At 44.9% G+C, this 26,727-nt stretch overlaps 1 protein-coding gene across 1 annotated transcript in view; it reads right to left on the bottom strand.

Annotated features, from left to right (window-relative positions):
- Positions 1-8,691, bottom strand: part of LOC144503513 (band 4.1-like protein 5) — a 114,933-nt gene extending 106,242 nt beyond the window's left edge. Inside the window, exon 1 of the mRNA XM_078227914.1 lies at positions 8,314-8,691. Coding sequence (XP_078084040.1) covers positions 8,314-8,493 — 180 coding nt within the window. The 5' untranslated portion in view covers positions 8,494-8,691. The remainder of the gene's footprint in view (positions 1-8,313) is intronic.
- Between the last annotated feature and the right edge of the window lie 18,036 nt (positions 8,692-26,727).

The raw sequence follows: 26,727 nt of genomic DNA, 5'->3' as shown, positions 1-26,727 counted from the left end.
AACAATCCTAACCTAGTCAGTCAATCTCTCCTCATACATCAGTCCCGCCATCCCTGGAATCAGCCTGGTGAACCTTCGGGGCACCTGCGCAATGGCGCCTTAAGTGCTCTGTAGCCGGTTTCACCGACAAACATAGGTTCCATTCTCTCTCCTCCTCTCGCTCTCTTTCTCTCTCTCTCTCTCTCGCTCTCTCGCTCTTTCCCTCCCTCCCTCTCCCCCCCCCCCCCCCCCCCGCCCCACCCCCCCACCCCCCGCCCCACCCCCCCACCCCGGCAAGAATCGCATTCACACTCTTCTTTTGTACTAAGTGCCATGAGATCTCAGCTCGCCAAAAGAAGCTGGAGCCTTTCTCACCTTTTTTTAAGATCGCGTCCAAGGTTTTTCTTTCTGGATCTCTGGTATAATATCCTCATAAAATGATCTCTAGTCACTGGCACAGTGGCTAAATGTGCACACCAAACTGAGGGTTTCTAATGTTTAAAGACATTCCAAGGTGCTCCATGGGATAGTGACACCAAGCCACACAGGGAGATTATTGGGGCAGAGAACCACAGAGGCAGAAAAAGTAGACGAAAGGGTCATGAGGTTTGGAGAGAGATTGCCAGCTGAGGCATGGCCACCAATGGTGGAGCAATGAAAACTGCAAAGGCGCAAGAGGGAAAGAGAGTTGTGTGGCTGGAAGAGGTGACAGAGGCGGGAAAGTGTGAGGTGACAAAGGAGGTTTAAAATCAAGGATGGGAACTTTAAGAACCAAGATATTGTCAGGCCAGGAACAAAACCAATGAAGGTGGAAGATTCCAAAAGCAAACAGAATAAATTACTGTCGGGTTTGAATATAGTTGGGAACAGGGCAGACAAGTCCAGATGAAACTAACGTAGAGAAATGCAAAGAGTTCCAGATGGGATCAGAAATAATCTCTTACTTAAAAGGAAAAAAAACAGGAATAGTAATTGAAACAGACCTGGAGGTCCTTTCACCAATTTTTACAGATAAACCACAGAAAGCATCCTTTCCAGAAGTATCACAGCTTGGTATGACTCTTGCTCTGACCAAGACCGCAAGAAATTACAAAGGGTTTGAATGTAGCCCAGTCCATCACGCAAACCAGCCTCCCATTCATTGACTCTGTCTACACTTCCCGCAACCTCGGAAAAGCAGCCAGCATAATCAAAGACCCTATGCACCCGGTCATACTCTCTTCCACCTTCTTCCGCCGGGAAAAAGATACAAAAGTCTGAGATCACGTACCAAACGACTCAAGAGCAGCTTCTTCCCTGCTGCTGTCAGACGTTTGAATGGTGCTATCACACATTAAGCTGATCTTTCTCTCCACCCTATTGGTAACTGCAACACTATATTCTGCACCCTCTCCTTTCCTTCTCCCCTATGTACTCTATGAACGGTATGTTTTGTCTGTACCAGCTCACAAAGAACAATACTTTTCAATGTATCCCAATACGTGACAATAACAAATCAATTCAATGATAATGAAATAAGATTAATATTGAGCTGAAATTGTGACTTATTCCTCCCAGTTTATGAAGCATTTGAGCAAGCATATATAGACTACTGTGCACAGCTCTGGTGACTGCAGTACATAAAAGGATATCTCACGTGCTGCAATAAGTCTGTACACAGTCCCACAAATGACAAATAAAGATAATAATGTTGATTTGAGGATTAAACATTGACCATCGATGTAAATCCTCTCGTCCCAATACTGTCATGGAGTCTTCTACATCCACCTCAGTTTAACATCAAACCCAATACCTATGATAATGCAGCACTCATTCAGTACTGCACTGAGGTGCAACCCTAATTTATGTCCTCATGAGGTTAAACCTACAACCTTCTTACAGCAAGAATGGTGCAACCACTGAGCCAAGGATGACATTGAAGCAGCACAATCTTGTGGGGCTAAAAGAATGCAGATAGACCAGAACATCATTAGACAGAAAAGGCTACGATAGTATTAAATTCAAGGCGCTTGTTGATTGATGTAGAGAGATAAACTGACAAATGCAAGCAATTTAATGTGCAGAATATAGACTTAGCACAGCTAACCAGCAATCATTTAAAATTCATGTTTGGAAAGTAGGTGTTACCTAACTAAATGCCCTTGAGGTGGTGGTGAGCTGCCTTCTTAAACCGCTGCATCCATCTAGTGTAGGTACACCCACAGTGCTGTTAGGGAGCAAGCCCCAGGATTTTGACAGTGAAGGAATGGCGATATATTTCCAAGTCGGAATGGCGTGTGGCTTGGAAGGGAACTTGCAGGTGGTGATGCTGCCATGTGCCTGATGCCCTTGTCTTTCTAGGTGGATTTAGAATCATAGAATCCCTACAGTGCAGAAGGAGGCCATTCGGCCCATCGAGTCTGCACCGACCACAATCCCACCCAGGCCCTACCCCCACATATTTACCCGCTAATCCCTCTAACCTACGCATCCCAGGACTCTAAGGGGCAATTTTTAACCTGGCCAATCAACCTAACCCGCACATTTTTGGACTGTGGGAGGAAACCGGAGCACCCGGAGGAAACCCACGCAGACACAGGGAGAATGTGCAAACTCCACACAGACAGTGACCCGAGCCGGGAATCGAACCCGGGACCCTGGAGCTGTGAAGCAGCAGTGCTAATCACTGCGCCACCGTGCCGCCCTGGTGCTGTTGAAGCAACCTTTGTGAGCTGCTGCAGTATATCTGACAGATTAACACTGCGCAGCAGAGGTGGAGGAAGGGAACTTTTAAGGTGGTGAATTGGATCCTGATAAGTATGCTTTGTTTAGCAAACACATCAACTAAACCTGTAACCTGATTAATTAGTGATGGAAATCCATCGATAGCCTCAAGCCCGGTTATAAAGTAATTCATTGCACCAGCATATGACAAATTGATTGTCGTGCATTTACGATCTTCAAGTGAAAAGGCAACAACACAAACACCAATTTATTGCACTGATCATGAATGCGACAGTTAGTCAATTCGTTGGGATGATTAAGTACAAGAAAGCAGCTGGGTGTAATTATTCATAGGGCATCATAAAACAGCAGCCCTAGTACCACGGATCACTGGTTCACCTGGGATAAGCAGGTGCTTACCCCAGTCCAACGCCGGCATCTCCACATCATGACTATCACCTGGGATAGCCAACTTCAGTCAGTGAGTAGTTCCACTTGATTCAAGGCTAGAGGGCAGCCGCATGGGTGCCACCTCTCTCCTGCTAATGCTAAATTATTCATATCCTGGGTTTCGTACATAGCAGAGCAGTTAGCTTGTTGTGATCTGTTGTAAATCAAGCAGGCATCTAGGTCCTCAAGGGGCGAATGGCTAAGAACATTGCTAAATACTACCAAAGTAAATTTATCAGATGGCTAAAAGATAGATGCATGGAGCTTGGAACCTCATCTGATTCATAACTAATTTGACCATGACTGTAAACTCTTTACATATTTTGGGCATCTGCACAGAATTGGAAAACTACGTGTCAAAAAAAACTCATGAAAATGGTGGTAAATATGCGCTCACACAGCAAATCGCAGTTACCATTTACGGTTCTATAGATAGGACATTGGTGATATCATCCTGGTTCGCCAATGTGGAACTGCAGTTATAGGGAGAAACTTGAGATACCAGCACCATTTCCGATTAGAGCAAACCGGATTGATAAGATGGAGAGGGAAAGACAAAAATCCTCCGGTTGAAGTGAGTGTCAGTGACAGCAAAGTTACTGATTTAAAGAAAGTGAAGAGGGTTTGAGAAATGTAATTAATTCAGCACCGTCAGTGCATGGAATTGTTTGGGTAAGGGACCAATGCACACATTAATGGAAAAATGGATAGAAAGTGGGGCACAAGAGCAGGGCAGTGGATTTGTTTTGGATTGCTCCAAGCCAAAAGATGGCATGAACATGATGGACCAAATGGCCTTTTCCTGACTGTAAATCCTTATGGTTCTTTCATCTGTTTCTTCAGGTGTTAGTCGAGAGAGGCCAATGAAAGTCCCACTCAGTGTCATGTGATTTGCTGAAATATAAACCTCTGCCTGAGCTTGCAAATGGAGCCAAAGTGTAACCTTCCATCCAAAAGACAGTGTTCAACCAAGGCCGTACCAAGGGAATGTCAGCCAGCATTATGCACGCAAACCTGGAACCTCCTGACTCAAGTGTACAAAAGGTCTTGTGGTTACAGCAGCTAAATGTTCCAAAATGGGAGTACAATCAAGCACCTCACTCAACTGGCTATCCATATTACTTTGTAACAAGTTATATTGCTTTAAACATGTAAATCCCAGAGCAGCCTTCATACCCCCATTCCTGCATCATGGTAACCACACAAGCCACCTTCCACTTTGTATGGAGATCATGCAATGAAATGGGCCTTTTCCACAGGGACTTAGAAACATAGAAAAACTACAGCACAAACAGGCCCTTTGGCCCACAAGTTGTGCCGAACACATCCCTACCTTCTAGACCTACCTATAACCCTCCATCCTATTAAGCTCCATGTACTCATCCAGGAGTCTCTTAAAAGACCCTATTGAGTTCGCCTCCACCACCACTGACTTGATGTAGAAGTCTCTAGAAAGAAGGGGAGAAAAATGTCACCCTCATCCTGACGGCCACCTTTGTACACAGCTGCATCAAACTGCACAGAGAGCTTTGATATGCAAACACCAAGTGCCACTGTCTGCTAAGGTTCAAACTTTTAAAAAATTCATTCATGTGACATGGTGTTGCTGGCTGGCCTACATTTATTGCCCATCCCTAGTTGCCCTGGTGAAGGTGGTGGTGAGCCAGCTTCTTGAATCGCTGCAGTCCATGTGCTGTGGGTTGATTCACAATGCCGTTAGGGAGGGAATTCCAGGATTTTGACCCAGCGACTGCGAAGGAGCGGTGATATATTTCCAAGTCAGGATGGTGAGTGGTTTGGAGGGGAACTCGCAGGTGGTGTTCCCATGTATCTGCTGTCTTGTCCTTCTAGATGGAAGTGGTCGTGGGTTTGGAAGATGCTGCCTAAGGATCTCTGGTGAATTGCTGCAGTGCATCTTATAGATAGTACACACTGCTCTACTGAGTGTCGGTGGTGGGGGCAGTGGATGTGGTGCCAATCACTGGCCCCAGTGCTGCCATGTTGCTGTGCCACGTTCCATTCAATTGGAGCAGGCTGAACCACCTTTTAAGCAGAAAACACACCGTTGACCACAAGTCCATCAGGCAATGGGCAGAACATAAAGTCTTCAAGGCCCCGCAGTAAAAGGAGATGGTGGATCCTGTTGGATGGTTTCCAGAGCAGACTGTCAATGTAATTCAGCAGAATGCCTCTTAACCGGGACTTTCAAACAAGCACCAAGGGGCTGGACTGGTGGTTAGAAAGGAGCTCCCGCAGGGTCCATCCTGCATGCCCAGAGTCTAACCCCTCTGCACACTGCCCTCAACGTGGAGATGCCGGTGTTGGACTGGGGTGGACAAAATGAGGTCAAACGACACCAGGTTTATAAACCTGCTGGACTATAACCTGGTGTCTTTCACCTTGCCCTCAATGTGGCGTATTTTCCATCTACTTCTGAAACTTGCCTTTGCCTCTTCCAGTGCAAAGAATTGTCCACTACCTCGTGTTACACAGATACATTCCGAGATCCAGGACTACATGCTGAGGGATTCACAATTGGGGGCAACTGGCATTAAGGGGAAAGGACACTGTCTAATGTCCTTCAACCATTGTACACCTCGGGGTTGGAAGCTATTAGAAACCCCTCAGGCTGTATGGTAGTGGCTGCAAACATTTCTGGTTCTTTAATCTGTTTTTTGCGACGTTAGTTGAGGGAGGCCAACTTCTTCAGATAGTGCCATGTGACTTTATTTTTAATCCCTGCCTGAGCATTCTGATGAGGCTAAAGAATGTAGATAGCGGTAGTGTCATTGGACCGGCAAACCAATGGACCTGGCTAATGCCTCAAAACATACCAACAAGTAGGCCACTCGATCCTTCAAGCCGGCTCCGCCATTCATTATCATGACAAAACTGATTGTAACCTCAATCCCCTATTCCCACCAACCTTTCACCTCCTTGTTAATCAAGAATCTATCCAGCTCTGCCTTAAACATGTAGACTGTGCCTTCATTGCCTTTTGAGGAAGATTCACGACCCTCAGAAAACAATATCTCCTCATCTGTTTTAAATGAGTGACTCTTTATTTTTAAACAGTGACCCCCTCATAGCTCTAGATTCTCCCACAAGAGGAAACATCCTCTCCACATCCACCCTGTCCATAACCCTCAGCATCTTGAAGGTTTATACAAGTCGCCTCTTAACTCTTCCAGACTCCAGTGAATATCAGGCTAATCTTTCCAAACTTCCCTGATATGACCAATGTGGCTTAAATCCCACAATATCAGCTGTTGAAATTTTAATTCAATTAATGAATACAAATCTGGAATTGAAAGTTAGTCTCACAGAACAATCACTGATTATTGTTAAAAACCCATCTGATTCACTAATGTCCTTTAGGGAAGGAAATCTCCCATCCTGACCCAGTCTGGCCTACATGTGACTCCAGGACCACAACAACTGAGGTGGCATGGTGGCACAATGGTTAGCACTGCTGCCTCACAGCGCCAGGGATCCAGGTTCAATTCCAGCCTCGGGTAACTGTCTGTGCGGAGTTTGCACATTCTCCCCATGTCTGCATGGGTTTCCTCCGGGTGCTCCGGTTTCCTCCCACAGTCTAAAGATGTGCAGGTTAGGTTGACTGGCCATGTTAAATTGCCCCTTAGTGTCAGGAAGATTAGAAGGGTAAATATATGGGGTTACAGGAATAGGACTTGGGTGGCAGGCTCGATGGGCCAAATGGCCTCTTTCTGCACTGTAGATTCTATGATTCAATGTGGTTGACTCTCAATTGCCCTCTGAAATGGCTGAGCAAGCCATTCAGTTCAAGGGCAATTAGGAATGGGCAACAAATGCTGGTCCAGCCAGCGATACCCGCATCCCATGAAAGAGGAAAATAAATGTGATGAATATTATGAGTCTTGACCTCTGGAGGTGGAGGGGCCATGGAAGATTGTTTTGGAGGAGCGACAGAAGTGGGAAGCAGAAGAGAGAGAGCTCTGCAGGCTGAAAAGGTGTCCCAGAGGAAACAAGAGGCCAGTGAATCATCCACCTTCTCAGCCCACTCCTCTGCAGCAGAGATCACCATGTCAGAGTAGAGTTCCCGAGACACACCGGGCAATGGTCGACATGGAGGTGGCCACCACAACACAAACCAGACAAAACTGAAGGCTGCCACCATCCACCAGAAACAAACATTGTAAATGTAATGAGTAGCATGTGGGGGAAAAATGCTTTGCACTTTACATCATGTCAAATTTGAGCAGTGTACTTATATAAATATTATGAATAAAATACATTTTGGGGCAAAAAAAGCGCAGGAATCTTACTTAGAGGAGAAAAACAGCACAAAGAAAGCAGTTCAAATCAATGAGATACACGCTTTCATTCGAGGCCAATACTACTCAAACAAAATGTTAACCTAAATGTGATCCTATCTTTCTTTTCTCAGATAAACTATATAAACTACTGCCTTCATTCAACCTGTTTTAATGTCACGTTTCCGGTGTTCACATCATTCGCCCTTTGGCCAGTGGTCAGCGATCAGTGTGATCTTGAACAGGTTTTTTTTATGAAGCAGGTTGATGTCCTTCCCCTCTCTGTGGCTAGTGATGATTACCGAGCGTGGAGTCTGGCGTTTGCTTTGATTGGGCTCCAGAGCCTGGGGGAGGGGTGAGGTTAGAGGCAAAATGGGAGATGCCACAGTAACAAAAAAAAACTTTCATCACGCCAGTGGGATCTAAGTGAAATTCCAAAATTATTTACTGGGAACAACAACCCGCCTGGAAATTACATGGCCAATTTCTCCAGCTTCCTCCAAGCACCTTCTTACCTGCAGCAGGGCTGGAAAACAATGCTACCCAAGCATGTCCAGAGCAAGAATTATCTTCATAAATTAACAGAGATTCACACACACCGAGTCTTTAACATTGAAATTTCCCAGTTTGGGAAGGAAGTTTGGCGTTTACAATGTAACATTGGAAAAAGTTCAAAATATTTTCCCTCTCGCCAATAAACATTTTAGTTTATTTTTTGGTGTCACAAGTAGGCTTGCATCAACATTGCAATGAAGTTACTGTGAATTCCGAGCGACCATCAGGATACAAGTCGCCCCAGACCTGGTGTGAAAGAGGTAGCATCACTTCTCACTGAGTTTTGTGTCTGTCAGATGCGTTACAATGGGACAGAAAGCGTTTATCTCACCGGTAAATCGACGCTGACATCGCTGCCATCCAGCAGGGAGACTCTGCAGGTGATGATGGAGCGGGAGTCCCCTGCCGCGGGGATGTGGGTGCCGGATCTCTGAGCTTCCCTTTGCTTTTCCTTGTCTGCGTGTCGGCGCACCGTGCGGCGCCCGAGTGTCCGCCGAAGGAAGCCCAGCATCTCCCCTCTCTCCCCCGCCTCCTCCCCTGTTCCGCTCCGAGAGGAGAGACACACAGAGAAGGGGATAAAATGTATCCGATCGCAGCCACAAAGTAACCAGTGGAGAGCCCGCCAACTCGCAGCGCTGATCAATGGGGGAGAGACAGGGAGCAGCCCTGAAACTGCACCGAGCTGAAACTCACACACCTCCTGAAATTAACCAAATCCTTCCAGCCAAAAGAGCATGCGTCAATCCAGCCCAGGAAATGGCGTCAGCCTACTCCAGGCTGCAGGATTTAAGGATCTAAAGAGGAATCGGGTCTCACCCTTCTCTCATTCCCCCAAGAACTGCTGTCAAATCTAACCTGTGTCAAATCTAACACATCTACTCACTATCAAATCTAACCTGTGTCAAATCTAACACATCTACTCACTATCAAATCTAACCTGTGTCAAATCTAACACATCTACTCACTATCAAATCTAACCTGTGTCAAATCTAACACATCTACTCATTATCAAATCTAACCTGTGTCAAATCTAACACATCTAATCACTATCAAATCTAACCTGTGTCAAATCTAACACATCTACTCACTATCAAATCTAACCTGTGTCAAATCTAACACATCTACTCACTATCAAATCTAACCTGTGCCAGATCTAACACATCTAATCACTATCAAATCTAACCTGTGCCAAATCTAACACATCTACTCACTATCAAATCTAACCTGTGTCAAATCTAACACATCTAATCACTATCAAATCTAACCTGTGTCAAATCTAACACATCTAATCACTATCAAATCTAACCTGTGTCAAATCTAACACATCTACTCACTATCAAATCTAACCTGTGTCAAATCTAACACATCTAATCACTGTCAAATCTAACACATCTACTCACTATCAAATCTAATCTGTGTCAAATCTAACACATCTAATCACTATCAAATCTAACCTGTGCCAAATCTAACACATCTACTCACTATCAAATCTAACCTGTGTCAAATCTAACACATCTAATCACTATCAAATCTAACCTGTGCCAAATCTAACACATCTACTCACTATCAAATCTAACCTGTGTCAAATCAAACACATCTAATCACTATCAAATCTAACCTGTGCCAGATCTAACACATCTACTCACTATCAAATCTAACCTGTGTCAAATCTAACACATCTAATCACTATCAAATCTAACCTGTGCCAAGGCTGACCTGTGTCAAATATAATCTGTATCTAATCTATCCTGTGTCAAATCTAACCTGTGTCAAATCTAACCCATGTCAAATCCAACCCATGTTAAATCTAACCTGTGTCAAATCTAACACGTGACCAGTCTCAAATCTAACCTGTGTCAAATCTAACCCATGTCAAATCTAACACACGACCAGTCTCAAATCTAACCTGTGTCAAATCTAACACGTGTCAAATCTAACACGTGACCAGTCTCAAATCTAACCTGTGTCAAATCTAACCCATGTCAAATCTAGCACGCGGCCAGTCTCAAATCTAACCTGTATCAAATCGAACCTGTGTCAAATCTAACCTGTGTCAAATCTAACCCATGTCAAATCTAACACATGACCAGTCTCAAATCTAACCTGTGTCAAATCTAACCTGTATCACATCTAACCCATGTAAAATCTAACCCGTGTCAAATCTAACCTGTATTTTAATGCTGGGCTTTGAGGATTTTGTGTGGCTTTTGGTTCGTTGCAATGCCGTGACTGGGGTTACATATGTGTTTTTTCTTCCTTTCTCTCTTGCCCGCCTTGATCCGTGACCTCATTATTAAGGATTTCTCGCTCGAAAGACTCCTTGCGATTTGTGAAAGTCAGCCACGGAGCGCTCACTCTTCACTGCAACAGCGGGTCCTCGTTTCACCCTGGACATCAATAAGAATGTCACACCTTTTTGGGTCCATCTATGTGAAGGATAAACCAAGATGTGTAGTTGCCGGCGTTGGACTGGGGTGAACACAGTAAGAGTTTTAACAACACCAGGTTAAAGTCCAACAGGTTTATTTGGTAGCAAATACCATTAGCTTTCGGAGTGCTGCTCCTTCGTCAGATGGAGTGGAAATACAAGGATAAACCAAACAAGTTTAAGTTTATTAGTGTCACAAGTAGGCTTACACTACAATGAAGTTACTGTGAAAGTCCCCGAGTCACCACATTCCGACATCTGTTCGAATACACTGAGAGAGAATTTAGCATGGCCAATGCACCTAACCTGCATGTCTTTTGGACTGTGGAAGGAAACCGGAGCACCCGGAGGAAACACACGCAGTCACAGGGAGAACGTGCAAATTCCACACAGACAGTGACCCAAGCAGGGAATCGAACCTGGGTCCCTGGTGCTGTGAGGCCGCAGTGCTAACCACTGTGCCATCGTGCAATCCTGTTGCAATGTTGTTTAGGCTCTCTCTACAGGTCGTCAATGGGTGCACAGCTGAAATGAGTAAAATACCAAAGAAAAATCACCCTGAGATTCTTGCTCCAGTGTTTCCATTAGTAACACATCAAATTGTGATCTTTACGGTGTCACAGTTTCTGTGTCCTGTCGCTGTCCCCAGTTTGTTAGTTCAATGTTCTGAAGAAATGTTGTTAATTCCACACAAGGTGCCTGGTATTTTCTGCATTTTAATTGTGTTGATTCGCCCTCCTTTAAGAAGGAGGGGGTGGGCGGCATGGCGTCACAGTGGTTGGCACTGCTGCCTCACAGCGCCAGGGACCCGGGTTCAATTACGGCCTCGGGTCACTGTCTGTGCAGAGTCTGCACATTCTCCCCATGTCTGCCTTAATTTCCTCTGGGTGTTCTGGTTTCCTCCCACAGTCTGAAAGACGTGCTGATTAGGTGCATTGACCATGCTGAATTCTCCCTCAGTGTGCCCGAACATGTGCCGGAGTGTGGCAACTAGAGGATTTTCACAGTAACTTCATTGCAGTGTTAATGTAAACCTACTTGTGACACTAATAAATAAACTTTTAAACTTTAGAGACTTTAAAGAAGTACTTCATAACGCAGCACACCATGATGCAAGGAGGTGCAACACTTCTTTATCATGGTCACCAACCCGGGGACAAGGGGCTGAATTTACCCATCTGGATGTTGAAGGATCTGCCATGAACTCCATGGGACAAGCTAGCATTAAATCCAGCCCTGGACTGCTACCTCACAACATCAGGGCCTCACAACATCAGGGACCCGGGTTCAATTCCGGTCTCAGGTCGCTGTCTGTGTGGAGTTTGCACGTTCTTCCCATGTCTGTGTGAGTTTCTTCCGGGTGCTCTGGTTTCCTCCCACACTCTGAAAGATGTGCGGGTTAGGTTGGTTGGCCAAGCTAAATTACCCTTTAGTGTGGGCGGGACCAACAGGGTAAATACGTGGGGTTCCGGGGATAGAGCCTGGGTAGGATTACTGTCAGTGCAGGATCGATGGGCTGAATGGCCTCCTTCTGCACTGCATGGATTCTCTGATTCTATGATTGCTTTGATGGCTTAATCTGTTTGCCATGCTACTTAGGGTGAGTTCTCTAAGTATTAGCTGCATCCGGTGGACTCTAACCCACTTGCCTGTGTCTACGTCCCTCGACTGCTAACTAAAGGTCTCTTTGGGACAAGCCCAAAGCTATAATTTGACAGGCCTGATGATGGCACACTGGAAGCAAATGAGTCATTTGTGGTTGACCTGGTAACCTGATGCCTAATGAAGGCAAGGTTTGCAGTACATTGCATCCCTGCTGCAGAATGATTAGCCAGTCTGACTCATTGAATGTTCACTGTTTATTATACACATGGAAATTCCCATTTGGTTTGGAAGCTCGGAAGCCTAGAGATGGTTTCCACATGGGGCAGGTATAGAGAGAGAAAAAAAATGACACTGGCAGTAAATGTGAAGTCAGGGATGGCGTCCTTCAGAATTGCTTTGGCTCATTTTACACCAGTGGTAATTGAGCTCTCAGTATATGGACGGAATGCCAGCCTGTCACAGCACAGAATCATGAAAGGTGCTATATGAATGCAAGTCTTTTGTTGTGACATCCGAGCTCACAATTCATTGTTAATGGAGTAGACAGCACGATTGCCCAACTCTTGTCCAAAGATGTGCGGGTTAGGTTGATTGGCCATGGTCAAATTGCCCCTTAGTGTCCTGAGATGCGTAGGTTAGAGGGATTAGTGGGTAAAATATGTAGGGGTATGGGGGTAGGGCCTGGGTGGGATTGTGGTCAGTACAGACTCGATGGGCCGAATGGCCTCTTTCTGTGCTGTAGGGTTTCTATGATTCTATGAGGTTTCTATGATTCTGCTTGAAGGTATTTATGGAGGTTTCATCACTTCACTGCTGCCTCCAATTGGCCTGCCTTCAGTCACTCAATGTGTTTACCCTTTTGGTACACCAGGCTCATTAGAAACTGCAAACACTCATCATTCAATTGGATAATTCTTAGTTGTCAATCAAACAGCCTTTTTTCCATCTCCAATATTTCCATAACTTATCCAATCAGAATTGTTCATGGAAATTTTTGTTTAAATTCTTTTTGTTACTTGTCACACTATTTTTCCTCACACCACAATCCTGGAGATTAATCTTCAGATGCTGGAGACTCTAGTCCGATCCTCAAGGATTGAAGTGATGAAGCGTCTTGAACATCCAAATCTTTGGAGCAAAATCCTGAGGACCTCGTGATTTTCTGAGTCAAAGCAGCCACTATAATCAAGAACCCCACTCACCCCAGACATTCTCTCTTCCACCTTCTTCCGTCGGGAAAAAGATACAAAAGTCTGAGGTCACATACTAGCCGACTCAAGAACAGCTTCTTCCCTCCTGTCATCAGACTTTTGAATGGACCTACCTTGCATTGAGTTGCTCTTGAGTCACCCTAGCTATGACTGTAACACTACATCTTGCACTCTCTCATTCCCTTCTCTATGAACGGTATGCTTTATCTGTATAGCGCGCAAGAAACAATACTTTCCATTGTATGATGTGGAGATGCCGGCGTTAGACTGGGGTGGGCACAGTAAGAAGTCTCACAACACCAGGTTAAAGTCCAACAAAAATAAATCAAACCAAATTGATTTGGTCGGGTCAATCATGAAATGACCTGGACTGTGTATGAGCGACACATGGGAGTGTTGGAGAAATCCCGTCAGTAATGCCTCAGCCACATGCTGCAGATTCAGTGGTAGGCCATTGAACAAACATTAACACCCTTCCTGAAACAAGGTCCAGGAGCGTACGGTCAAAACCCCTGAAAGATCAATGTCAATGGACTGGACATTGAGTCTGAGTGGCTGAAAACCATTTTCTCCACCAGGTCTTGTTCTCTTAACTCTCAAATGGCCAATGTTCCATGGGAGGACAAAGAAATTGCTTCAAAGATGAATATAGGAGGCATGGTTAGTAAGTTTGCAGATGACACCAAGATTGGTGGCATAGTGGACAGTGAGGAAGGTTATCTCCAATTGCAGCGGGATCTTGATCAATTGGGCCAGTGGGCTGATGAATGGCAGATGGAGTTTAATTTAGATAAATGAGAGGTGATGCATTTTGGTAGATTGAACCAGAGTAGGACTTACTCAGTTAATGGTAGGGCTTTGGGGAGAGTTACAAAACAAAGAGATCTAGGGGTACATGTTCATAGCTCCTTGAAAGTGGAGTCACAGGTGGACAGAGTGGTGAAGAAGGCATTCAGCATGCTTGGTTTCATTGGTCAGAACATTGAATACAGGAGTTGGGACGTCTTGCTGAAGTTATACAAGACATTGGTAAGGCCACCTTGGAATACTGTGTACAGTTCTGGTCATCCTATTATAGAAAGCATATTATTAAACTAGAAAGAGTGCAGAAAAGAGTTATAAGAAGAGGCTGGATAGACTGGGACCTTTTTCCTCTGGAATGTAGAAGGATGAGGGGTGATCTTATAGAGGTCTATAAAATAATGAGGGGCACAGATCAGCTAGATAGTCAATATCTTTTCCCAAAGGTAGGGCAGTCTAAAACTAGAGGGCATAGATTTAAGGTGAGAGGGGAGAGATACAAAAGGGTCCAGAGGGGCAATCTTTTCACACAGTGGATGGTGAGTGTCTGGAACAAGTTGCCAGAGGTAGTAGTAGAGGCGGGTACAATTTTGTCTTTTAAAAAGTAGTTAGACAGTTACATGGGTAAGATGGGTATAGAGGGATATGGGCCAAATGTGGGCAATTGGGACTAGTTTCAGGGTTTAAAAAAAAGGGCGGCATGAACAAGCTGGGCCGTAAACTGTAAACCTCGGTGACTCTATGCAGTCCTAAGGGAGTGCTGCATGGTCAGAGAATCTGTCTTTTGGCGAGTATGTTAATCTGAAGCTCCACCTTCCTTCTTGGGTGGATGTAAAAGATCCCCTAGCACTATTCTGAAGAAGTGTGGGGTGGTTATCCTGGTGTTCCACCCCATCAATCGACACTACAAAAACACTATCTGGTTACTGTCATATTGCTGGGGGATTCAGTGGCCAAATTGGTGTCATTTTCCCTACATTAACAGTGACTACACTGCATTTCTCAGCCTTTTGGCTAAGATCAAGCATCAGATCAAGCCCAAGAACAGGTGCTTTATCTTGTCAGCTTCAATCTTGTATGTCTCTCTTGTGGGGACCATGAATTGGATTCAATTTGATTTGGTCTTGACATCTTTTATCCTTCTTAGATACATTCAGTGAGTTGGCATCCACAGCCTCATGTGGTAGAGAATTCCACAGGATCATCTCTGAGTGAAGACATTTCTCCTTATCTCAGTCTTAAATGGCCGACCCCATATCTTGGGACTGTGACCCCCTATTCTAGACACCCCCAACTCCCCCAGCCAGAGGAAACCACATCCCTGCATCCAGTCTGTCCAGCCCTGTCAGAATGTTATACATTTCAATGAGATCCACTCCCATTCTTCTGAACTCCAGTGAACACAGGCCCAGTCGACCCAATCTCTCCTCATACGACAATCCTGCCATCCCAGGAATCAGTCTGGTGGACCTTCACTGCAAATATAACCTTCAAAGGTTGAATCGAGGAGTTAAGGAGATATTAAAATAATCAAAAGCTTAGTCTGAGAGGTGGGTTTTAAAGGAGGATCTTAAACAAAGAGAAGAAATTGGATAGTTTACAGAAGGAATCCAAGAGTTTGAGGCCATGGCAACTGAAGGCACAAGAAAAAGATGAGAGGTGCAGAGGGGGGCTGGTGGGGGTTGGGGGAGGCGGAATTAGTGGCGAGGGTATGGAGTTTGTGGCAGAGGTCGGCAATGAGAGTTTTCAAGCCATTTGCTACAGAAGCAAATAGATAATACAGGCAACATACAGCAGGGATCTAAAACAGAAAATAGAGACTAACATTGTAAGGAGGATTGGGGGTTAGGAGGATTGTAGGAGTAGGAGCAGACAATTCAGCCCCTCCAGTCTGTCCCAGCATTCAAGTTGATAATGGCTGATTTATTAACTCCAGTTAAGACTAAGGAAATTTGGCAAGTCCGCTACAACTCTCACCAACTTTTACAAATGCACCATCGAAAGCATTCTTTCTGGTTGCATCACAGTTTGGTATGGCTCCTGCTCTGCCCAAAACCGCAAGGAACTACGAAAGGTCTTGAATGTAGCCCAATCCATCACGCAAACCAGCCTCCCATCCATTGACTCTGTCTGTACTTCCTGCTGCCTCGGCAAAGCAGCCAGCATAATTAGGCACCCCACACACCCCGGACATTCTCTCTTCCACCTTCTCCCTTCAGGAAAAAGATACAAAAGTCTGAGGTCACGTACCAACTGACTCAAGAACAGCTTCTTCCCTGCTGCTGTCAGACTTTTGAATGATGTGGAGATGCCGGCGTTGGACTGGGGTGAACACAGTAAGAAATCTCACAACACCAGGTTCTAGACTTTTGAATGGACCGACCTTGCATTAAGTTGATCTTTCTCTATACCCGAGCTATGACTGTAACACTACATTCTGCACTCTCTCGTTTCCTTCCCTATGAACGGTATGTTTTGTCTGTATAGCGCGCAAGAAACAATACTTTTCACTGTATGTTAATACATGTGACAATAATAAATCAAATCAAATCAAATCACATCAGTTACACACTTTGGCACCATATCCCTCGATGCTGTATCTAACGACTATCTGTCAATCCTAGTGCTGAAATTTTCAGTGGGTTCAGAGAGAGTGGTAATCGAGGCTAGCAATGTTAATGTGGAGGGATTGCCCAGGGTTGCCACTGCCTGACACTGCGGTGAAAAACCTTTCAACATTTACTATTTTCTTAAACTTCCTTTTCACAGACAACTCAGCATGCTACAGACTTGACGTACTGAAATGCTATGTTTAATGTGAACTGTAAATAATACCCAGCTCAGTTTCATAATTATAATGTACCATCAATATTTTTTTCAAAATCTCACACAGCGAACCTAATTGGAATGTAAGCAAGCTAAAACAAAATCCACATCAACAGTAATGAAACCACTGGCAACACAAAAGCATTCTTGCAGATGAAGCTCACTCTGGCAGCCTTCTGTCTTGAGAGACGATGCGTTGTGCCATGGTTGTTGGATTTTTATTACAGTAAGTAATCTCACAACACCAGGTTCAGATGGCTCGATTGAGGGTTACAAGTTAGCAAGGAATGAGCTGAAAAAGGGGCTTAGGAGAGCTAGGAGGGGACATGAGAAGTCCTTGGCGGGTCGGATCAAGGAAAACCCCAAGGCTTTTTACTCTTATGTGAGGAATAAAAGAATGACCAGGGTGAGGTTAGGGCCGGTCAAGGACAGTAGTGGGAACTTGTGTATGGAGTCAGTAGAGATAGGCGAGGTGATGAATGAATACTTTTCTTCAGTGTTCACCAAGGAGAGGGGCCATGTTTTTGAGGAAGAGAAGGTGTTACAGGCTAATAGGCTGGAGGAAATAGATGTTCGGAGGGAGGATGTCTTGGCAGTTTTGAATAAACTGAAGGTCGATAAGTCCCCTGGGCCTGATGAAATGTATCCTAGGATTCTGTGGGAGGCAAGGGATGAGATTGCAGAGCCTTTGGCGTTGATCTTTGGGTCCTCGCTGTCCACGGGGATGGTGCCAGAGGACTGGAGAATGGCGAATGTTGTTCCTCTGTTTAAGAAAGGGAATAGAAATGACCCTGGTAATTATAGACCGGTTAGTCTTACTTCGGTGGTTGGTAAATTGATGGAAAGGGTCCTTAGGGATGGGATTTACGACCATTTAGAAAGATGCGGATTAATCCGAGATAGTCAGCACGGATTCGTGAAGGGCAAGTCGTGCCTCACAAATTTGATAGAATTTTTTGAGGAGGTAACTAAGTGTGTTGATGAAGGTAGGGCAGTTGATGTCATATACATGGATTTTAGTAAGGCGTTTGATAAGGTCCCCCATGGTCGGCTTATGATGAAAGTGAGGAGGTGTGGGATAGAGGGAAAGTTGGCCGATTGGATAGGTAACTGGCTGTCTGACCGAAGACAGAGGGTGGTGGTCGATGGAAAATTTTCGGATTGGAGGCAGGTTGCTAGCGGTGTGCCGCAGGGATCAGTGCTTGGTCCTCTGCTCTTTGTGATTTTTATTAATGACTTAGAGGAGGGGGCTGAAGGGTGGATCAGTAAATTTGCTGATGACACCAAGATTGGTGGAGTAGTGGATGAGGTGGAGGGCTGTTGTAGGCTGCAAAGAGACATAGATAGGATGCAAAGCTGGGCTGAAAAATGGCAAATGGAGTTTAACCCTGATAAATGTGAGGTGATTCATTTTGGTAGGACAAATTTAAATGTGGATTACAGGGTCAAAGGTAGGGTTCTGAAGACTGTGGAGGAACAGAGAGATCTTGGGGTCCATATCCACAGATCTCTAAAGGTTGCCAGTCAAGTGGATAGAGCTGTGAAGAAGGCCTATAGTGTGTTAGCTTTTATTAACAGGGGGTTGGAGTTTAAGAGCCGTGGGGTTATGCTGCAACTGTACAGGACCTTGGTGAGACCACATTTGGAATATTGTGTGCAGTTCTGGTCACCTCACTATAAGAAGGATGTGGAAGCGCTGGAAAGAGTGCAGAGGAGATTTACCAGGATGCTGCCTGGTTTGGAGGGTAGGTCATATGAGGAAAGGTTGAGGGAGCTAGGGCTGTTCTCTCAGGAGCGGAGGAGGCTGAGGGGAGACTTAATAGAGGTGTATAAAATGATGAAGGGGATAGATAGAGTGAACGTTCAAAGACTATTTCCTCGGGTGGATGGAGCTATTACAAGGGGGCATAACTATAGGGTTCGTGGTGGGAGATACAGGACGGATATCAGAGGTAGGTTCTTTACGCAGAGAGTGGTTGGGGTGTGGAATGGACTGCCTGCAGTGATAGTGGAGTCAGACACTTTAGGAACATTTAAGCGGTTATTGGATAGGCACATGGAGCACACCAGGATGATAGGGAGTGGGATAGCTTGATCTTGGTTTCAGATAAAGCTCGGCACAACATCGTGGGCCGAAGGGCCTGTTCTGTGCTGTACTGTTCTATGTTCTATGTTCTATGTTCTACCAGGGTAAAGTCCCACAGGTTTATTTGGAATCACGAGCTTTCAGAGTGCTGCTCCTTCATCAGGTGAGTGGAGAGGTAGGTTTCACAAACATGGCATATTTAGACAGAGACACAATTGTAAGATAATGGTTGGAAAGTGAATCTTTTCAGGTAATCAAGCCTTTGCAGGTAAAGACAGTGCATGTGGAGAGAGGCTTAATCACAGGTTAAAGAGGTGTGAATTGTCTCCAGCCAGGACAGTGAGTGAGATTTTGCAAGCCCAGGCAAGTTGTGGGGGTTACAGATAGTGTGACATGAACCCAAGATCCCGGTTGAGGCCGTCCTCATGTGTGCGGAACTTGGCTATCAGTTTCTGCTCAGCGATTCTGTGTTGTCGTGTGGCTTGAAGGTCGCCTTGGAGAACGCTTACCCGAAGATCAGAGGCTGAATGCCCGTGACTGCTGAAGTGTTCCCCGACAGGAAGAGAACACTCCTGCCTGGTGATTGTCGAGCGGTGTTCATTCATCCATTGTTGTAGCATCTGCATGGTCTCACCGATGTACCATGTCTCAGGACATCCTTTCCTGCAGCGTATGAGGTCAACAACATTGGCTGAGTCGCAAGAGTATGTACCATGTACCTGGTGGATGGTGTTCTCATGTGTGATGATGGCATCCATGTTGATGATCCAGCACATCTTGCAGAGGTTGCCGTGGCAGGGTTGTGTGATGTTGTGGTCGCTATTCTCCTGAAGGCTGGGTAGTTTGCTGCAAACAATGGTCTGTTTGAGGTTGCACAGTCGTTTGAAAGCAAGTATTGGGGGTGTGGGGATGGCCTTGGCGAGATGTTCGTCTTCATCGAAGACATGTTGAAGGCTCCGAAGAAGAAGCCTTCAACATACCTTTGGAGCCTTCAACATGTCATCGATGAAGATGTCGTAGTTTCTCCGCTCTGGGGAAGTACTGGATAAGTCGAGCATCATATCCCGTTCTTACGAGGGCGTCTTTCATCGATCAACAGTTCCGATGTGCCACAGCGAAAAACCGCACCAACCTCCTCAGAAGACAAACATGGGACATGGCCGACAGAGTACCTTTCATCATCCAGTACTTTCCCAGAATGGAGAAGCTATGATATCTTATGTGAAGCCTTCAACATGTCATCGGTGTGATTGTCTCTATTCAAATAATCATCTAATGTCTTCTTGAATGCCTCAATTGAACCTGTATCCACACACTTCCATCCAGTGCACTCCAGACCCTTCCCACTCACTGTGTGAGTTTTTTCCTCACATCAGATTTGCTTCTTTGGCAAATCACTTTAAATCTGTGCTCTCTGGTTCTTAATCCTTTTACAAGCAGGAACAACTCTATGATTTATTAACTGCTCTCTCTACTTGTCCTGCTACCTTCAATGATCTATGGTTCCTCTGCTCCTACACCCACTTAAGAATTTTACCCTTATTTTATATTGTCTCTCCATATTCTTCCTACCAAACCATATCACCTAACACCTCTCCACATCAAACTTCATTTGCTACCTATTTCCCCACTCCATTAACTTGTCTATGTCCTTTTGACATTCTACACTATCCTCTTCACAGTTTACAAAACTTACAAGTTTTGTATCATCCCCAAGCTTTGAAATTATCCCCTGCACACCAAGATCTAGATCATTAATCTACATCAGGAAAAGCAAGGGTGCCAATACTAACCCCCAAGGAACACCATTTCAACCATCCTCCAGCCCAAAAAATATCCATTGACTGTCATTCTCTACTTCCATTATTTAGCCAATTTTGTATCCATGTTGCTGCTGTCCCGTTTATTCCATGAGATATAATTTCACACAAGTCTGTGTGGGGCAGTGTGCTGAAAGTCCATGTACATCACATCAACCGCATTACCCTCATCAACCCTTTCTGATATCTCCTCAAAAAACTCCAGCAAGTTAGTTAAACACGATTTCTCCTTTAGAAATCCATACTTGCTCTTCCCAATCAATCCACATTTTTCCATGTGATTGCTAATGCCATCTCAAGTAATTGTTTCTAGAAGTTTGTCCACCACTGATGTTAAACTGACTGCTCTGTAGTTGCTGGACTTATCCTTACAAACCTTTTTGAACAAGGGCATGTTGTTTGCAATTTTCCAATCCTCTGGCACCTCCCCTGAGCATAGGGCAGACTGAAAGATTATGACCAGTGTCCCTGCAATTTCCACTCTCATCTCCTTCAATATCCTTGGATGCATCTCATCCGGTCAATTAAAAAACTTAAAAATAAAGTGTTAATTTATTATCTCAGCCATGTCCCCATCCTCCATGTGTAAGTCCCCTTTTAGGCCCCTGATTGGCCCTACTTCTCCTTTTATCACCCTTTTACTTTTAAATGGTAATCTTTTCTCATAATCTCGCTTTGCTTCTCTCCCCTCGGAATCTTAAAGTTAATTTATTAGTCACAAGTAGGCTACAATTATCATCAACACTTCAATGAAGTTACTGTGAAAATTCCCTAGTCGCCACACTCCAGCGCCTGTTCGGGGACACTGAGGGAGAATTTAACATGACCAATCCACCTAACCCGCACGTCTTTAGACTGTGGGAGGAAACCGGAGCACCCCCCGGAGGAAAACCCATGCAGACATGAGGAGAATGTGCAGACTCCGCACAGACAGTGACTGAAGCCGGGAATCGCATCCGGGTCCCTGGCGCTATGAGGCAGCTGTGCTAACCACTGTGCCACCATGCCACCCTGTATTCCTTCTGTATTCCTCTTGGTTCTCAATTGTATTTTCTACCTGACACCTGTCCTAAGCACACTGTTCCTTCATTTTTAAATATCTACCTCCTTTTTTATCCAGGGAGCTCTGGATTTATTTGCCCTACCTTTCCCTTTCAAGAGAATATACCATGATTATGCCTGATCTATTTCTTTTTGATTTGATTTATTGTTACATAAGAACATAAGAAATAGGAGCAGGAGTAAGCCATCTAGCCCCTTGAGCCTACCCCGCCATTCAATAAGATCATGGCTGATCTGAAGTGGATCAGTTCCACTTACCCGCCTGATCCCTATAACCCCTAATTCCCTTACCGATCAGGTATCCATCTATCGGTGATTTAAACATATTCAACGAGGTAGCCTCCGCCACTTCAGTGGGCAGAGAATTCCAGGGATTCACCACCCTCTGAGAGAAGAAGTTCCTCCTCAACTCTGTCCTAAACTGACCCCCCTTTATTTTGGGGCTGTAACCTCTAGTTCTAGTTTCCTTTCTGACTGGAAAGAATCTCTCCATCTCTACCCTATCCAGCCCCTTCATTATCTTATAGGTCTCTATAAGATCCCCCCTCAGCCTTCTAAATTCCAATGAATACAAACCCAATCTGCTCAGTCTCTCCTCATAATCAACACCCCTCATCTCTGGTATCAACCTGGTGAACCTTCTCTGCACTCCCTCCAAGGCCAATATATCCTTCCGCAAATAATGGGACCAATGTGCGGTTAGGTTGATTGGCCATGCTAAAATTGCCCCTTAGTGTCCTGGGATGCGTAGATTAGAGGGATTAGCGGGTAAATATGTAGGGATATGGGGGCAGGGCCTGGGTGGGATTGTGGTCGGTGCAGACTCGATGGGCCGAATGGCCTCTTTCTGTACTGTAGGGTTTCTATGATTTCTATGAATACTGCACACAGTATTCCAGCTGCGGCCTCACCAATGCCCTGTACAGATGCAGCAAGACAGCTCTGCTTTTATATTCTGTCCCCCTTGCGATATAGGCCAACATCCCATTTGCCTTCTTGGTCACCTGTTGCACCTGCAGACTGGGTTTTTGCGTCTCATGCACAAGGACCCCCAGGTCCCTCTGCAGAGCAGCATGTTGTAATTTCTTTCCATTGAGATAATAATCCAATTTGCTATTATTTCTTCCAAAGTGAATAACCTCATATTTGTTAATGTTATACTCCATCTGCCAGATCCTCGCCCACTCACTCAGCCTTTATTAGTATAGTGAAAAGTATTGTTTCTTGTGCGCTATACAGACAAAACATACCGTTCATAGAGTACATAAGGGAGAAGGAAAGGAAGGAGTGCAGAATGCAGTGTTACAGTCATAGCTAGGGTGTAAAGATCAACTTAATGTTGATCTTAAGGAGCAGGAGTAAGTCATTCAGCCTTTCGACTCTGCTTCTCCATTTAATAAGATCATAGCTGATCTGAAAGTAACCTTATTGTTATATATATTATTGCCGTTTGTAATATATATAAATGATTTGGAGGAAAATGTAACTGGTTTGATTAGCAAGTTTGCCGACGACACAAAGGTTGGTGGATTTGCGGATAGCGATGAGGACCATCAGAGGATGCAGCAGGATATAGGTCAGTTGGAGACCTGGGCGGAGAAATGGCAGGTGGAGTTTAATCCGGACAAATGTGAGGTAATGTATTTTGGAAGGTCTAATACATATAGGAAATATACAGTAAATGGCAGAACCCTTAAGAGTATTGATAGGCAAAGGGATCTGGGTGTGCAGGTACATAGGTCACTGAAAGTGGCAATGCAGGTGGAGAAGGTAGTCAAGAAGGCATACAGCGTGCTTGCCTTCATCGGCCAGAGTATTGAGTTTAAAAATTGGCAAGTCATGTTGCAGCTTTATAGAACCTTAGTTAGGTCGCACTTGGAATATAGTGTTCAATTCTGGTCGCCACACTACCAGAAGGATGTGGAGGCTTTGGAGAGGGTACAGAAAAGATTTACCAGGATGTTGCCTGGTATGGAGGGCATTAGCTATGAGGAGAGGTTGGAGAAACTTGGTTTGTTCTCACTGGAGCGACGGAGGTTGAGGGGAGACCTGATAGAAGTCTACAAGATTATGAGAGGCATGGACAGAGTGGATAGTCAGAAGCTTTTTCCCAGGGTGGAAGAGTCAATTACTAGGGGGCATAGGTTTAAGGTGTGAGGGGCAAGGTTTAAAGGAGATGTACGAAGCAGATTTTTTACACAGAGAGTAGTGGGTGCCTGGAACTCGTTACCGGGGGAGGTAGTGGAAGGGGATATGGTAGTGACTTTTAAGGGGCATCTTAACAAGTACATGAATAGGATGGGAATAGAGGGATATGGTCCTCGGAAGGGTCGGGGGTTTTAGTTCAGTCGGGCAGCATGGTCGGTGCAGGCTTGGAGGACCGAAGGGCCTGTTCCTGTGCTGTAATTTTCTTTGTTCTTTGTTCTCAAATCTGCATCCCACCTCTCCCCCCCTCCACCCCCCCCCCCCCCCCCCAACCCCCCGATAACCTATCACTCCCTTGCTCACCATGAATCTATTTGTTTGATTTATTATTGTTACACGTATTGGGATACAGTGAAAAGTATTGTTTCTAACGTGCTATACAGACACAACATACGGTTCATAGAGTACATTGGGGAGAAGGAACGGAGAAGGTGCAGAATGTAATGTTGTAGTCATAGCTAGGATGTGGAGAAATATCAGCTTAGTATAAAGTAGGTCCATTCAAAAGTCCAATTGCATCAGGGAAGAAGCTGTTCTTGTGTCAGTTGGTACGTGTCCTCAGACTTTTGTATCTTTTTCCCTGGCGGAAAAAGGTGGAAGAGAGGAATGTCCAGGGTATGTGGAGTCCTTAATTATGCTGGCTGCTTTTCCGAGGCAGCGGGAACGATAGACAGAGTCAATGAATGGGAGGTTGGTTTGAGTGATGGACTGGGCTACGTTCACCATCCTTTGTAGTTTCTTGCTGTCTTGGACAGAGCAGGAGCCATACCAAGCTGTGATACAACCGAAAGGATGCTTTCTATGGTGCATCTGTTGGCGAGAGTCTCCCTGCTAACCTTTAGTTTCAGTCTAAAGGCCCAACTCCGTTCCTGCCCCATTGAAGTCAGCTCTCCCCCAGTTAATGATTTTTACTCTGGATTATGTATTATCCTTTTCTATCATCATCCAAAACCTTACAGTACATTGATCACTGAATCTTAAATGTTCCCCCATTGACACCTGATCTATCTGACCCACCTCATTTCCGAAAACCAGGTCCAACAGTGCATCCTTTCCTATTAGACTGGACACATATTGCTGTAGAAAACTTCCCTGAACACAATCTAGGAACTTTTGCCTCTCTCCACTCTTTACCACGGTCCCAGTCTACATTTGTGTAATTAAAATCCCCCATTATAATTATTCTATGTTTGCATCTCTCTGTAATTTCCCTGCAGATTTGTTCTTCTACATCCTTCTCACTAGATGGCAGTCTAGCAACAATGATGTGGAGATGCCGGCGTAAGAAGTCTCACAACACCAGGTTAAAGTCCAACAGGTTTATTTGGTAGCACAAGCCACAAGCTTTCGGAGCTCTGCCCCTTCATCAGGTAATGAAGGGGCAGTGCTACCAAATAAACCTGTTGGACTTTAATCTGGTGTTGTGTCTAGCAACAAAACAGAGCAATGTATTTGCACCTTCTTCTTCCTTAGCTCTAGCCAACTTGATTCGGCTCTCCCAGTGTTTTGTGCACCCATACATTCCTCTTTGATATGTTCTCTTGGTTCCTATACTGTTGCTGAGTTAGTTTATAGCCTTCCCACCTAGCAAAACGCCCCACAAGGAACTCAGTCCGAGCCCTGTCCAATCTGTCCAGCTTGTACAGATGAAATGCCATCTTCCCCACAGCCAGTCCCAGTGGCCCAGAAATCTAAAGCCCTCCCTCTTGCACCATCTTTCCAGCCCCGCATTCATGTGCCCTGTCCCCCTATTTCTGTATAGCTATTACTGGGATGTTTCTTGTATTCTCTATAGTGAAGACAAAAGCAAAATATCTATTCATTTCATCCTTATTATCCACTATGAACTCCCTATTCTCACTCTCGGATCAACACTCACTTGACTCACTCTTTTCTTGTTCAAGTACCAGTGGAAATTCTTGCTATCTGTTTTTACATTCCTAGCTAGCTTCCCCTCATACTTTAATTTTTTTCTTCTGATTAATCTTTTAGTCATTCTCTGCTGCTCTTTATATTCTGATCAATCACCTGACTTGCCACTCATCTTTGTGCAGTTATAGGTTTTTTTTTCCTTAAGTTTGATGCTTTTCTTAACTTCTTCCGTTAACCATCGATGGTGCCTTCTCCCTTTAGAATTTTTCTTTACTGCGGGAATATACTGAATATGCTATATTCTGAAATATCCCCTTAAATGTCTGTCAATGCTTCTCTATTGATCTATCCCTTAGTCGAGTATCCCTGTTCACTTGACCTAACTCAGCTTTCATACAAATATAGTTCCCCATTTAAGTTTAGAATACGTGCGGCACGTAGCACAGTGGTTAGCACTGCTGCTTTACAGCTCCAGGGACCTGGGTTCGAATCCGGGCTTGGGTCACTGTCTGTGTGGAGTTTGCACATTCTCCCCGTGTCTGTGTGGGTTTCCTCTGGGTGCTCCGGTTTCCTCCCACAGTCCAAAGATGTGCGGGCTAGGTTGATTGGCCATTCTAAATTGCCCCTGAGTGTCCCGGGATGCATAGGTTAGTGGGTAAATATGTAGGGCTATGTGGATAGGGCCTGGGTGGGATTGTGGTTGGTGCAGACTCGATGGGCTGAATGGCCTCTTTCTGCACTGTAGGATTTTATGATTCTAGTCTTAGATCCATTCTTCACTCTTTCAAACTGGATGTAAAATTCAATCATGTTTCTGCACAGAGTGCTG

The sequence above is a fragment of the Mustelus asterias genome, chromosome 14, assembly GCF_964213995.1.
Source record: "Mustelus asterias chromosome 14, sMusAst1.hap1.1, whole genome shotgun sequence".
NCBI lineage: Eukaryota > Metazoa > Chordata > Chondrichthyes > Carcharhiniformes > Triakidae > Mustelus > Mustelus asterias.
This window is presented reverse-complemented; position numbering and strand designations above follow the sequence as displayed.